We start from the raw sequence: 13,453 nt of genomic DNA on the forward strand, positions 1-13,453 counted from the left end.
TGTTGAAAACGTTACCTAGTATGCCTTTAACAGTCATTTTGGAATAAGGTAAATTTTCACTTCAATCTTTTTGCCCTGGGAGAAACTTATATGATATGATTCATCAAAAGACTGAGAAATTCTGGAGCATGTGGTCCCCTTTATGGAACTATGTTGAAAAACTGGTTCAGTTGACGATGTTCCAGAAGGGAACTAGTCGAATGACTGAAAATGTACTGTCCCACTAACTTGGTGTAGCCTCAATCTCCATTTTTTTGGGGGATTTTGGGATTGCTGTGTGTGGCCCATTACCCCTCTTTTTTATTTTATTATTATTATAAAAATGGTGATGATGATAATAATAATGGTGATAATAATAATAATAATAAGGGTAATAATAATAATAATAATAATAATAACAATTATTGTGTTCTTAGTTGTTTTTACTTTTTTCTTTCTATTACATTTGTATATATTATATTCTTTCTTGTCCATCCTATTTTTGTTCAACTTTAAGACAGTTGATGCTTAAGATGTCTTGTAGCCTACCACTTTTTGTCCCCAAAAAAATAAACAAAATAATAATAAATGTATTATTAAAAAGAGTACGACTAAAAACTATTATTGAGAGCACACACGCATTTACAGCTTTATTTGCAAGGTTTTTAAACATCTGTACACAGTGTACGCTGTACTTAGAACATGCAATATGGAACCTGATGTCCATTTTGCAAACACCTCAAGGCAAACCATGTTCACTTTAGCCTGGCCTGGCCAACTGGCAAGTTTCATGTTTCAAGCTAAAACATGAACTGAACTGAATTAAATCAAAGTGCATGGTAGGCCTATGCGTCTGCGTCAGCGTCTAAACTTACGTTAACGTAAATTCCCTATGCTAAATTCCACACTGGACTGCATCCATGGACAGTCCCACAGAACAGAACAGCACGTGATCAGAGCAGCCTGCCCTATTTAGTCTGCTAAAGGTTTTCATAATAGGCTTATTAATCACGTATGCTGTATGATCTATCATCACGATGAATAGGTGCAGTGATTGAATTGACAGGCCAAAATATTGGCTGTCCATTGTGAATATAAAGTAGGCCTACTTATTTTCGAGTCGAGAAGAGACATCAACAGTGAATGAAGGAGAAGGGATTGCTAAGTTCTCTCTCGCCAAGTCATCATGGCCCATTTTAGCCGTCTCCACCTTTTGGTTGGTTGGTTGAACAAAACGTAGGCTATTGATAAATAATTATGCATGCTTTATTTTATTTTATTGACAATATAGCCTATATGTACAAAACACATCAGGTAATCAAGCAGCACATACAGTACATTGGTTTATTATGCATGTTACCAGTGGTGGAAGAAGTACTCCAATGTTTTACTTAAGTAAAAGTACTTAAGTGCAATGTAGAAATATGCTGTTATAAGTAAGTCCGGAATTCAATATTTAATTGAGTAAAAAGTACAAAAGTATTGGTATCAAAAGTAAGTAGAAAGTACTCATTATGTTGAATAACCCATTTCACAAGTTTAAAAAAAAATGTATATAAGTCTTTTGAAAATATCAGATCTACAAGCTCACAATGGATGAGCTTGTAGATCGGCTATTTTCAAATGGCCGAAATATAGGGCTGAAGTGGGTAGGCCTAATGCATGTTTTGTAACAATAATCACAATTCACAAACAGCAGCCTAACTAAAGTTTTCAAATAATTGCAGCGGAGTAAAAGTATAATATTTGCCTCTGAGATGCATAGTGGAGTTGAAGTAAAAGTACTGAAAACTGGAAATACTCCAGTAAAGTAAAAAATACCTCAAAATTGTACTTAAGTACAGTACTTGAGTAAATGCACTTAATTACTTTCCATCACTGCATGCTACTTCCTCATACCGGCTCCGACGAATGATGTCACCACCCGGAATATTTGACACAGAAGTGCAAACCAGACATAACTCAATGGTGAGAAACACATGACATACATATCATTGCACAGACAACAGTTTCAAGTGTCACCGTCCCGGTAAGTTAACTTTTCTCCATAGAGTTTAAAGAGATATTGTAACAAAGTGTTTAGATTGAGTTGACTGCGACAGTCTCCTACTGTAAAAACTGTCTGATGTAGACTTATTTCTACTACAGTAAGCAATCTAATCTCCCTTTACGTTCAGCCTACAGAACAACATATGTCGTTAAGCAGAACAGATCAGGCATGATCCAAGTATTGCCTAAAGATTGACAGATAAGTTAAAAATATGTCCTTAAAATTAAGTGTTAATTGGATAGTGGCGAGGCATCGGACTGTATACAATTTATAGAGCTTAGTAAAATTACAAAAAAGAAAAAGAAAAGCTGGCTACAGCCAGGATGTCATTTTCATAGCCATACAAAATGGCTAACAAAAAAAGTTAGTAGAGTTTAGTAGAATATTATTTATCATTATCTTTTTTATTCTATAAATCTTAAATAGATGGGTATAGATAGACAAGCAGGTCCACATAATAGGATGGGCTATTTAAAAGTAGGCTATGATCGAAAAATAAGATGCAATTTCTGTGCAGGTACATATATACCTATATAACAATAATATATTAATTGTTGTAAAGTCAGTTTGCTCATGCTGCCAGTGATTTAAATCCCAATAACATGAGCTAAACTATACTAACACTAATAAATGTGCTTTCTAAGCTGCATGGAAGATGGAACTAGATGAAAGCTGGTGTTTGTTGTTTCATGTCACAATTATTACAATTAATCGCAAATATTTGAGATAATTGCAATTGTGCATTATCGTCATAATCGTTTCCATGTTGAAAAAGTCTGATATATTTTCAAACATTGTAAATTGGAAATAGCAGATCTACAAGATCTTGTAGATAGGCTATTTCCACTACTAATGTTTTTTTTTAAGTTATTAAATTTGTATATTTATATATATATCTGTGCAAATTCAAAGCCTTTAAAGCCAAACAGAAATGTAATTTTCATTCATATGTTCCGGTGATCAACGACAAAAACACGATTAAAATGTTAATGCACAATAATATGTGTGACAATCAATTGTCATGTAAAATGTCATAATCCTGACAGCCCTAATTATCTTCCCATGAAATAAAACCCTGTATGCAGCCAACCGGAACCACACAGAGACTGACACAGATGCATGGATGTCAACAACCAGAATCCCGGGCCAGCAGCAGAATCCACCCTGTCTTGTCAACAAGAGAATGGAGCACGGTGGTCACTCTTCTGCCCTAAATGAGTCCGACATCCCCCTGGAACACCATGGAGAGACTCAGCTCGACTTCTTCCATAAGCTGGGGTATTCCACAGAACAGGTGCAGGACGTACTGCAGAAGTTTGGCCGGAACACAGACACTAACAGGTACGGCTGTCACGATCACAACATTTTGGTTGACAATTAATTGTTATGCGAATGATTGCGATGAACGATTTAACCGTGTTTTTGGCCTTGAACACTGGAACCTAAATACAAATTACGTTTCTGTTTGGCTTTTAGGCTATGTGAACAAAAATATAGTACAAAGAAATGACTGACAATGACAGGTACCAATAATAAAAAAAAGAAATATTGTGCTTTGACCAAAATAGACATTTGTTTTTATAATTAGGCTATACAATTATATAATGATATAATAATATAAGGCTATATAATATAAGGCTATATAATTAGGCAAGACATTTTAATAGTGGAAATAGACGATCTAGCCGCGATGCAAGACTTTGTGAGCTTGTAGATCTGCTATTTCCTATTTTTTTTTAAATGTATGAACATTTATCAACATGGTAACGATTACGAAGATTATGCAAAATCATTCTGAATCAGAATGAGCTTTATTGTCACATCATAGTTTACAGAAGTGGGTGAAATACGTTTTTGTGTGAATTTCACCCACTTTTTTTGCGAATACCGCAAATAACTGCGATCAGGCGATTATGTAATAATTGTGACAGGCCGACTAACAGGGTTCTCGGGGAGCTGGTCCGGGCTGGGGTCAGCCCAGAAGAGAAGGAGGTGCCGGTCACCACCATGTCGGTGCTGGTGTCCAGGAGCCAGGAGGAGCACTCCATGTCTCTCAACAGAGAAGAGGTCGGTGGGGACGGGGACGCTCTGAGACCCATCGTCATTGATGGGAGCAATGTGGCCATGAGGTGGGAAAAATGTAAAGGCTCATTGAACTAACAAACATGTGGTATGACATTAACAACATATTATATTGTACAACACAGTCATCCAATGAAGTTGCCAACAAATAGCCTTCAGTATGTTTTTCCGCAAAGTATAGTTAGGCCGTTCAGTTCTAACATTTGCTGCCTTGTCATTATTTGGAGGTATCATTATTAGCCAATACGTTGGGCATTACTCTATTCTGGTTAACTTCTCAGTTAGCAAATTTATGCTATTACGACAACTACTACTGCTACTACTACTAATGGTAATTAGTCCTTGAGGGAACCCGCTCAACGACCCCTGGTCGTTGAGGGGGTGCAAGCCAGGGGGTGCAAATGTTTGCCTAGTTTTGCGAAATGTTTATGATTATGACATGCTCAGAATAGGGATGCTTGGGTTCATGTGGTTAGACACCTGTTGTCATTTAATTAATTTAGAATACAGTACCTTCTGTCTATTCTAGCTCTCATACATTACATAGTCTGTTCAGAATGCCCTCAGTGAAATACGCCTTAAGATAACATCTTATATTTCAGTCTCTGCCTGTGCGAAGACTCAACCTTTTCTGACACACACACACACACACACACACACACACACACACACACACACACACACACACTTTATTTTATACGTGCATGCCGCACACGCGTGCACACCCACGTACACACACACACACACCCACGTACACACACACACACACACACCCACGTACACACACACACACACACACACACACACACACACACACACACACACACACACACACACACACACACACACACACACACACACACACACACACACACACACACACACACACACACACACACACTCTCTCTTGTCTGTTATTTTTACTGTCCCATTTTGTGCACACAACACAGGCACGCCTGTGCAGGTACATTCTGCACTCACCGCTCAGGTATGCAAATCTTAACATGCAAATCACCGTTTTCCTCTCTCCTCAGGGAACTGTTGATTTATAGGTCTGCGCTGAATAGAAACAGGCCTGACAACACTTTAATCCTTTGCTCCATTCTTCTTAAAGGGTAAGACCACTTTGGTAGAGGTTTGGGTCGTGTAGTTACCTTGCCATGATGTAACTCCAAAGGTGGGCAAGAAATAAAAATTAATTGCTCCATTGATTAGAAATTGATAATTCAAAATATGCTCCTCATTGACTTACATTGTACGATAAAACAGCTCTCAAAGTCACTCTTTTAGCACGTAAATGAACCCAAACAAAGTTGATTCAGGCAATATAGAGCATCACCAAACCCAGTACTGTTTGTTTTTTTAATAAAAATGTCAACTTCCTGTTGATTTTACTATTTGAAGATCTGGATCCGGATCCGCCGATCCAGTCCGGGTTTTCTACTTATTAAAAATGGCAAAATCAACAGGAAGTTGAAATTTTTATTTAAAAAAAAAAACAGTACTGGGTTTGGTGATGTTCTATATTGTCTGAATCAACCTTGTTTACGTTTGTTTTTGTGCTAAAAGAGTGACTTTGAGAGCTGTTTTACCATACAATGTAAGTCAATGAGGAGCATATTTTGAATTATCAATTTCTAATCAATGGAGCAATTATTTTTGATTTCTTGCCCACCTTTGGAGTTACATCATGGCAAGGTAACTACACGACCCAAACCTCTACCAAAGTGGTCTTGCCCTTTAAGTCTGATTTATACTACGTCGTACGACAAAAATAGCCGGTTTACAAGCACCTGTTAAGCATATACAGTAAATTAGGCAATTAAAAAAAATAGCAAATATACAAAGATCTCTCCATATTTGGGCATATTGGATTGGTGGGATTGGCGGTGCGACGTAGGTGTGAGGGCTGCGTAGTAGCCCAAAACTTATTGTTATATAATATTTGGCCATTATCGAGAAGCTAGCTCGCTAGATTAAAAACAGTAGTTTGGTAACTTCACAACAAATTATTTCGAATGTATCATTGTTAGCTAAATGTAGCAAATACAAAGTTACTCATATTTTATTTTATTTATTTTGGTTCTCAGATTTTAACATTTCAGAAATGTACTCATAGCAATTTCATCCTGGTGTAAAACCCAATTAGATTTAAGTGTGTCTGAGACAAGTGGCCCGTCTAGTATTTTGCATAGCAAATGTTGTGATATGCTATGTAAATACTGTAAGTGCTGCTGCGTTTTTGTTCACACACTGAGAAGCAATTGCATTTTTAATGTAGTGGTCACAATGATGAACACTGAATGTGTCAAATTGCTGTCTACTACAGATTTTTTAATAACTTGATATAATATGAGGTTTGGGGATATTGAATGAAATGAACAGGTTCATGCGGGTCATGTATGCTTGCAGTAATAAACACTGTTTCTTTTTATTATCATTTCGTTTTTCATGTGCTTATTCAGCCACGGAAACAAGGAAGTGTTCTCTTGTCTGGGAATCCAGTTGGCTGTGAGCTACTTCCTGGAGAGAGGTCACGCTGATGTCACTGTGTTTGTGCCCTCATGGAGGAAGGAGCAGCCCAGACCTGATGTCCCCATCACAGGTAGGATGACGGGAATGTGCTGCCATTTTGTGCCAGTTTGATATGCATTAGATATTAGACCACGGATGGACGGATTTGATACATTTTTTTAAAGAAAATTATCTCTGGGGCCCCAAACTACAATGGAAAATCCTCAGTGTTTATTTAACTCTGAGAGTGTACAAATGGAACCAAATGTACCCTAATCTAAAGCTGAAAATGATAATGTGAAACCAAGGCTTGGCTGGGTGGATGACGAGCTAGACTGAGGTCCTATATGATTCTGAATGAAAAAATTGAGAATAAAGGTTAAAGGTTTGTTGCCTTGAGCTTGTAAGGCCTTAAGCTTAATTTATACTCCATCACACGATGGTGTCACTTTCTGACAAGAACCGAATCAGTCAATCAGGTTGACAATCGAAAATCAGCTGTGTTATTTGCTATTGTGAGTGCCCGGTGTGTGATGGCTCTGACGTTCATGTCTGAGAGTTGTGGGTGTTATGTGTGAAGGCAGATGATTTTAGAGGCAGTATGTGTGGAAGCCGGAACGTATGTTTTTTGTTGGTGATAGTCAAATTGGTGAAGAAGCAGGGGGAGCAGTACAACAGGGTGGGTTGAATTAGGCTTTTGTAAAGCAACAACAGGAGGTGTGGTATCGTGGGATCCCCCTCCACCAGTCCTTCCAGTTACTGCCATCAGGTTGACGCTGCAAAGTCACACGCGCGCGCGCGCGTGTGTGTGTGTGTGTGTGTGTGTGTGTGTGTGTGTGTGTGTGTGTGTGTGTGTGTGTGTGTGTGTGTGTGTGTGTGTGTGTGTGTGTGTGTGTGTGTGTGTGCGTGCGTGCGTGCGTGCGTTTTAAATGTGCACTGCTGAGCCTGGTCAAAGAGACATTTCTGTTCCTTGTGACAGACAATAATGTTATGTTGAATCTTGAATCTTGAAATAGACGCTGATGGAAATACCCCAGAAAGTTTCCCTTTCCAACTAGAATGAACCAAATTTTTTATCTGTGTACTTCATATTCAAATGTTGCTAATCGGGGACTTTTTTTGATCAGCTATATCATTTCCTGTGTTACTCATAGATAACAGCTGTTAATCTGTTACTGACAGTGGTTGTAAAAGCCTCATTTCTAGATGCAATTGTCATTGTCCTATTCTGCAGAACCTGTTTGCTTTTGATATCATTGACAATTGATTCATTCATAGAGGGAAAACATTTCATTGGAGAGGGAACTTATTAAGGCCTTTTTGTAGGTTCTCCTCACAATGTCTAATATTAAAATTACCTTTCAGAAAATAGTAGAGGCTATTATATAAAATTGTTGGTTGCTTTTAGCAGTGCTTCAGTTCATTAGTATTCATCTATAGAATCACAATTATTTGTTATTGCCAAGTATGTGCACATACAAGGCGTTTGTCTCAACTATTTACTTAAAATATAAAGATTAGCAAAACAAACTAGAAACTAAACATTATTATATGCGATATATTGTACACTATAGAGACTATAGAGACTGGTAGAGCAACATAGGCAGAAATAAATATGAATTCTTGTTTTAGTCATTAATCTGGCATCTACCCTATCTTTTTCATTTCATATGCTGCGAAGACCAACACATTCTGCGGAACCTTGAGAGGAAGAAATGTCTGGTATTTACACCTTCGCGCCGCGTTGCTGGCAAACGGGTGGTCTGCTATGATGACCGCTTCATTGTCAAGCTGGCATACGGATCTGATGGCATCATTGTGTCCAATGACACATACCGTGATCTCCAAGGAGAGAACCCGGAGTGGAAGCGGTTCATAGAGGAGAGGCTACTCATGTACTCCTTTGTTAATGACAAGTAAATCATCTTCTGTCACTACAGTACTTGCTTCTTGGAGTATTAGGCAGATAATTTATGAAGTGCTATAAAGAGGACCTAACTCATTAATCTCATCTGCAGGTTTATGCCTCCCGATGACCCTCTGGGTCGCCATGGACCAACTTTGGACAACTTCCTGAGAAAGGTCCCAAGGACACCCAAAAAGCAGCTGTGTCCTTATGGTGAGGCCACTTTAATTTAATAATATGATTTTTCAATATCTGGTCTCACTCTGTATAATATAATATAACTCTGTGTGCATTTTGTATTTATGTGAAAACATTTAAAAAATAAATTGACAGCCCATTTAATCTCATAAATGTATCCTCATTCAGGGAAGAAATGCACTTATGGAATTAAATGTAAATTCCACCATCCAGACCGTCCCAACCATTCCCATTGCTCTCTTGCCGATGAGCTTCGCGAGAAGGCCAGGCAATCTTCATCAGCCCATAAACATTCTTTGTTGGGTTCTGGTCCAGTGACTGCCAATGGCCTCTCTCTGGAGGCGATGGCCCAGAAACTGACCCTGGAACAGGGGAGAGGCTCATTGAAGAAAGGCCACACCAGTGAAAATGTTGTTCTGGTCAAAGGGGGTCGCCGTACCAGCAGAAGGCCTCCATCTAGGAAAGAGAAGGCCAGTCAACACTCTCCTTCTGACCTGGACTCTCCTTTCTCCTCTGGCTCTCAGGAGCAGCTGGACTCTGGTTTGGGCTCCATAGATAGTCCACCAATTGAGACCTACTCGGACCACGCTGATCACCGCTATGGAGACAGTTACAGGAGCTTCCATCCAAACTCGACTTCCAGGCCACTCCAATGTGAGGCAACAGTACCCCTAAAAGTGCACAACATAGGTTCCCCTAAAAGTACACCATGTAGTTGCTGCTCGCATGTTCCGTCCTCTTCGTGGGCCACAGGTGGCTTCCATCCTCATAGCCAACACCATAGCATGGGGATAGGCAGCACCCACCACCCAGACATGATAGCTTACACTCCTCCTGCTCATTACTATGGCTATGGGACATCTGTGTATCCGGTCAGCATGCATGCACACAGCCACCCAGCAGAATTCCAGCATAGCAGGGCTCAAGACTCTCTCCACCAGGCCTACTGGTCAGATCCATTTCAGGGCTATCCTCAAGCTCTGTCCAGAATGTCTGGAGAGAAGCCACACTGGGAGCCCTCCCATATGACACAACCAGGTCCTTGTAGAAAGGAGAGAGAGGATGTCCGAAAGAAGCTCCTAGCTATCTTTAATGCCCGTCTGGTAGACAAGGCCATGGACATGTTTCCTCAATTGATGGATCCACAAAAGTTGGCTGCTGAGATCCTGATGCTACAAAGTCAAGGTAGGCCGCTGAAATAGGGTCAGAATTGACCAGTGTTGTTCCATATAAGGTTGAACTCTGTTCAAAAGACTGTGTAAGCTGTCAAGCCTGAATGCTATTGTGGTGAGATTGGTATCTCACCACAAATGCAGAGGTTGTATCCTGTTGATGCAAATTGTATCTTTTATGAATGCATGGAGAAGTGCATTCTAAAGCTCCTGTGTTTTAGGGCTGGGGATAATGGTGATATGTATAAATAACCATTATGTATTAGTGAACCTATGGCATGTTGCCATACAGTAAGTAAAATTATAATCAATTTAAAGATTTAATTGCTTGTAATTTTGGCACCATGTGCCATTGTAGTTTGTGCTGCTATCCATTGCCGTAATGTTGGGTATGTGCCCTATGGGACATTTATTGATATTTACAGCAGAGATGTCAATTTTGTATCACTCAGTATATCCTGCATGATATAACATTACACTTTCAAAAAGAAAATGAAAACATGACAATTTTCATTTTCCACTGTTATGTCACTGTGTATGCCAATGTAATGTCAGTAATGTAATTCAATCGCCGTTTTTCTAGTGGATCAGCAAGTTGCTATGCATAGCACATAAGCACTGACTGAGATTTTACAACTTTGTGTGTTTTCAATCTGATTTATAATCTGTGTTGTAGTACACTGTACACATGTTTACATAGGGCATTTTAATGTATGTCGTCCTCTCTAAACAGCTTTAAACATTCATTAGAAAAGATTATGCCTATTTGCATTTTCCATACATCTATACTATTTAGACAGTCATTTATTTATTTATTCTAATATGTAGCTGTTGTCAATATCAAGCAACAACAAACGTATACTGTTGTATTGACTTTTTTATTTTCTGAAAACATTGCCATTAAAAATATGAAAATCTAATTCACTGTTTTTGTACATTCTTTTAAATCCATTTTCAATGTAACAAAAATGTCGATGTGGTTTGCTGAAATTTGACGGTTAAAAACACTCCCCTTTGGGAGGCACAAATATGTTTTTGTCCTCACTAGACGTACAGTATGTTCTTTTATAACCTGTGATTACATGTAGTATTGACATATGCATTTCAACTTGGAAACATGCAGCCACTTGTCTAACTGGAGCATCAATTTTTTTTTCATTACGTTATTTTATACATGGGGTGCAGGCTATACATTGACATTTAATTCAATTGAACTGAACTGGATTGAATTACACTAAACTCAATATTTATAGTTACATCTCATTCCTAAAACTTTTTTTTAAGAGGTTGCTAAATAGAACCTCAAATTGTATATGAGCAACATCATTTCTCTACAGCAACAAAACAAATAACAATAACAACAATAACAATGCTTATAGCACCAGGGCAGGAGGGTTTTCAAGCCATAAGTTCAATAAAATGTGGGTCCCTTTCATCAACCATGTACATATTCTGCAGCTGGAGCCCACCATGGCTATCTGAGTGTCCCTTTCAGCTTTGGTTGGTATGTGCCACACATGGCCAATATATCTGGTGTACTTAATGATTGACTATCTTGTTTCTGATGTGCATTTCCATTTTAGATATATATACAGTGTTTTCTTTTTATTTGTTTTGTTTTGTGTTACCTTTATGAATTCTTATTCAATAAATATGTAAAAATAGATCGTTAAGAGGTCAAGGTCACAATCAAGACACAAGAGAAGTTTTGTGCTTGAAGGGTTTTCACCTATTTAATTGCTGTTACAACAAGATGGACACTTACGCCACATTCTTGTTATTCATCTACATAAACCTACATGCATACTGATCTTTGCAATAAATGTAAAAGCTTCTAGATGTCCTACGTAGATATGTTCATGCTTGTAGAGAGATGGTAACAGATAATGCATTATCTCATTTGAAAAGGAGGAAGTGGAAAGATTTACTACCGGAGGTTAAGATGCATCAGTTAAGGCAAACAACATGTATCCGGGTTTTTCTTTAATAATCATCAATAATATTTTTCTCTTTTTGTTTTAATATAGTATTCCATATTACAAAAAGTCACTTGTCTTGACTATAGCAGCAAATTAAACAAAGACAGAGCCAGAGCAAAAAGAGCATTTAAACTGCCACTTAACTTGCTAATAGTCTGTCTGGATCATAGCAGACAGGGCAATTTACTGTTCCAAAAGATACACCCTGTTACAAATGATGGAACACAAGTTCAGGCATGGACTGGTGTTCCTAGAATGCTGAAAGTCAAAGATAGAGGGCAGTGTCCAGTGTGTAATATTTTGTTTCCCACTGACTAGTGGTGGAGCTTTAAGGATGGCGATTTTGGTTGTCTAAACAAACTGGTAAGGTTACTTCTTGGCCTCAATCATACAACCCATCTAACCCCTGCTCACTTTGGGGTTGGATGGCTCAGGGTTGAGGACAGAGTACGGCAACTTGCCTTGGGCCTGGTCTACAAGATTCGACATTGGGATCCCCCTGTATTTGTCAAAATACTTCCAAACGTAAATGAAGTCCACGATCATAACACCAGAGGCAGCTCCACTGATCATGTTCAATCCAGATTTGGCACAAACAAGGGAATGAACTCTTTCTTATGCTATACAACAAAGATGTGGAATGCCCTACCCAAAGGAGTAAAGGAGTGTAAAACCCTACTCACTTTCAAAACTGCCCTAAAGAATCACCTTCACAGGAGGCTGCAATTCCAAACTGGCCCCTGTCAAAGTCCTAACCTACCCCCCTCCCCCTCCCCTCCTCCTAAAACTGTCTATTGTACATATTTCTTGTTTTTAATACCAGTAACATGTAAGCTGATTGTATGACGTTCTGCATAGTAGTGTATATTTGTATGTCTTAAATGTCATCATGATTTGAGTGCACAGGGATCTCATTTTAAATAAGCCAAGTGCTTTTATGAGCGATCCAGTTTAGAGGACCTTGCATTGTGATTTGTACTTCCATGTACTGTTACCACGTCTTTCTAAATAAAAATCAATCAATCAATAACACTTTAGTACCACACTTTAATACTACTGTCTGGACTGCCATGGAATTTGCTATGCAGGTTCATGCTCACCAGAGGAAGAACCCTGCTGTTTATTTGTTTAATTATTTATATGCTGACCTTATGGCCTTTCCTTTCGTTTGCTACCACCCTTTGCTAAAATGTCCACACATAATGGCCGGATTGCCATGACATTTGCTTAGCGACATGACATCATGCTGGTCCAGTGCAGAGGGTTCTGAATGAGAGCAAGTGTTGCCGTCTACAGTATTTAGTCTAGATGATGAGATTAAACCAGGAGATCACATTTATTCATTTGTTTGTTTGTTTGTTTATTAATACGTTATTATTATTTTTCATTTTTATTTAAAACCTGCCTTTCACCTTTGTCAATTTTCAAGATCAACCATATAGAGATCAGCCTGCCCTGGAGTCTGGAAGAGCACAGAAATGGCTCCTCCTGCAGGATTATCAATGAATGGTCTTTTTTTTGTTTGTTTTATGGTCCTTTATATTGAACAGCTACTACGCCTGGTACGCCTATG

General features: G+C 38.6%; 2 protein-coding genes across 2 annotated transcripts in view; one reads left to right on the forward strand and one right to left on the reverse strand.

Annotated features, from left to right (window-relative positions):
• Positions 1–13,453, reverse strand: part of myo1g (myosin IG) — a 419,914-nt gene that overhangs the window by 107,820 nt on the left and 298,641 nt on the right. The gene's annotated exons all lie outside the window — the stretch shown is intronic.
• On the forward strand, positions 1,904–10,794 carry zc3h12ab (zinc finger CCCH-type containing 12Ab). The gene is made up of 7 exons (XM_080442367.1): positions 1,904–2,008; positions 3,115–3,370; positions 3,973–4,158; positions 6,577–6,716; positions 8,307–8,541; positions 8,644–8,744; positions 8,898–10,794. The coding sequence occupies exons 2-7, from the start codon at positions 3,153–3,155 to the stop codon at positions 9,929–9,931; spliced, it is 1,914 nt and encodes a 637-aa protein (XP_080298493.1). The 5' UTR covers positions 1,904–2,008; positions 3,115–3,152; the 3' UTR covers positions 9,932–10,794.

Source organism: Gymnoscopelus braueri, assembly GCF_963280865.1.
Source record: "Gymnoscopelus braueri genome assembly, chromosome: 11".
NCBI lineage: Eukaryota > Metazoa > Chordata > Actinopteri > Myctophiformes > Myctophidae > Gymnoscopelus > Gymnoscopelus braueri.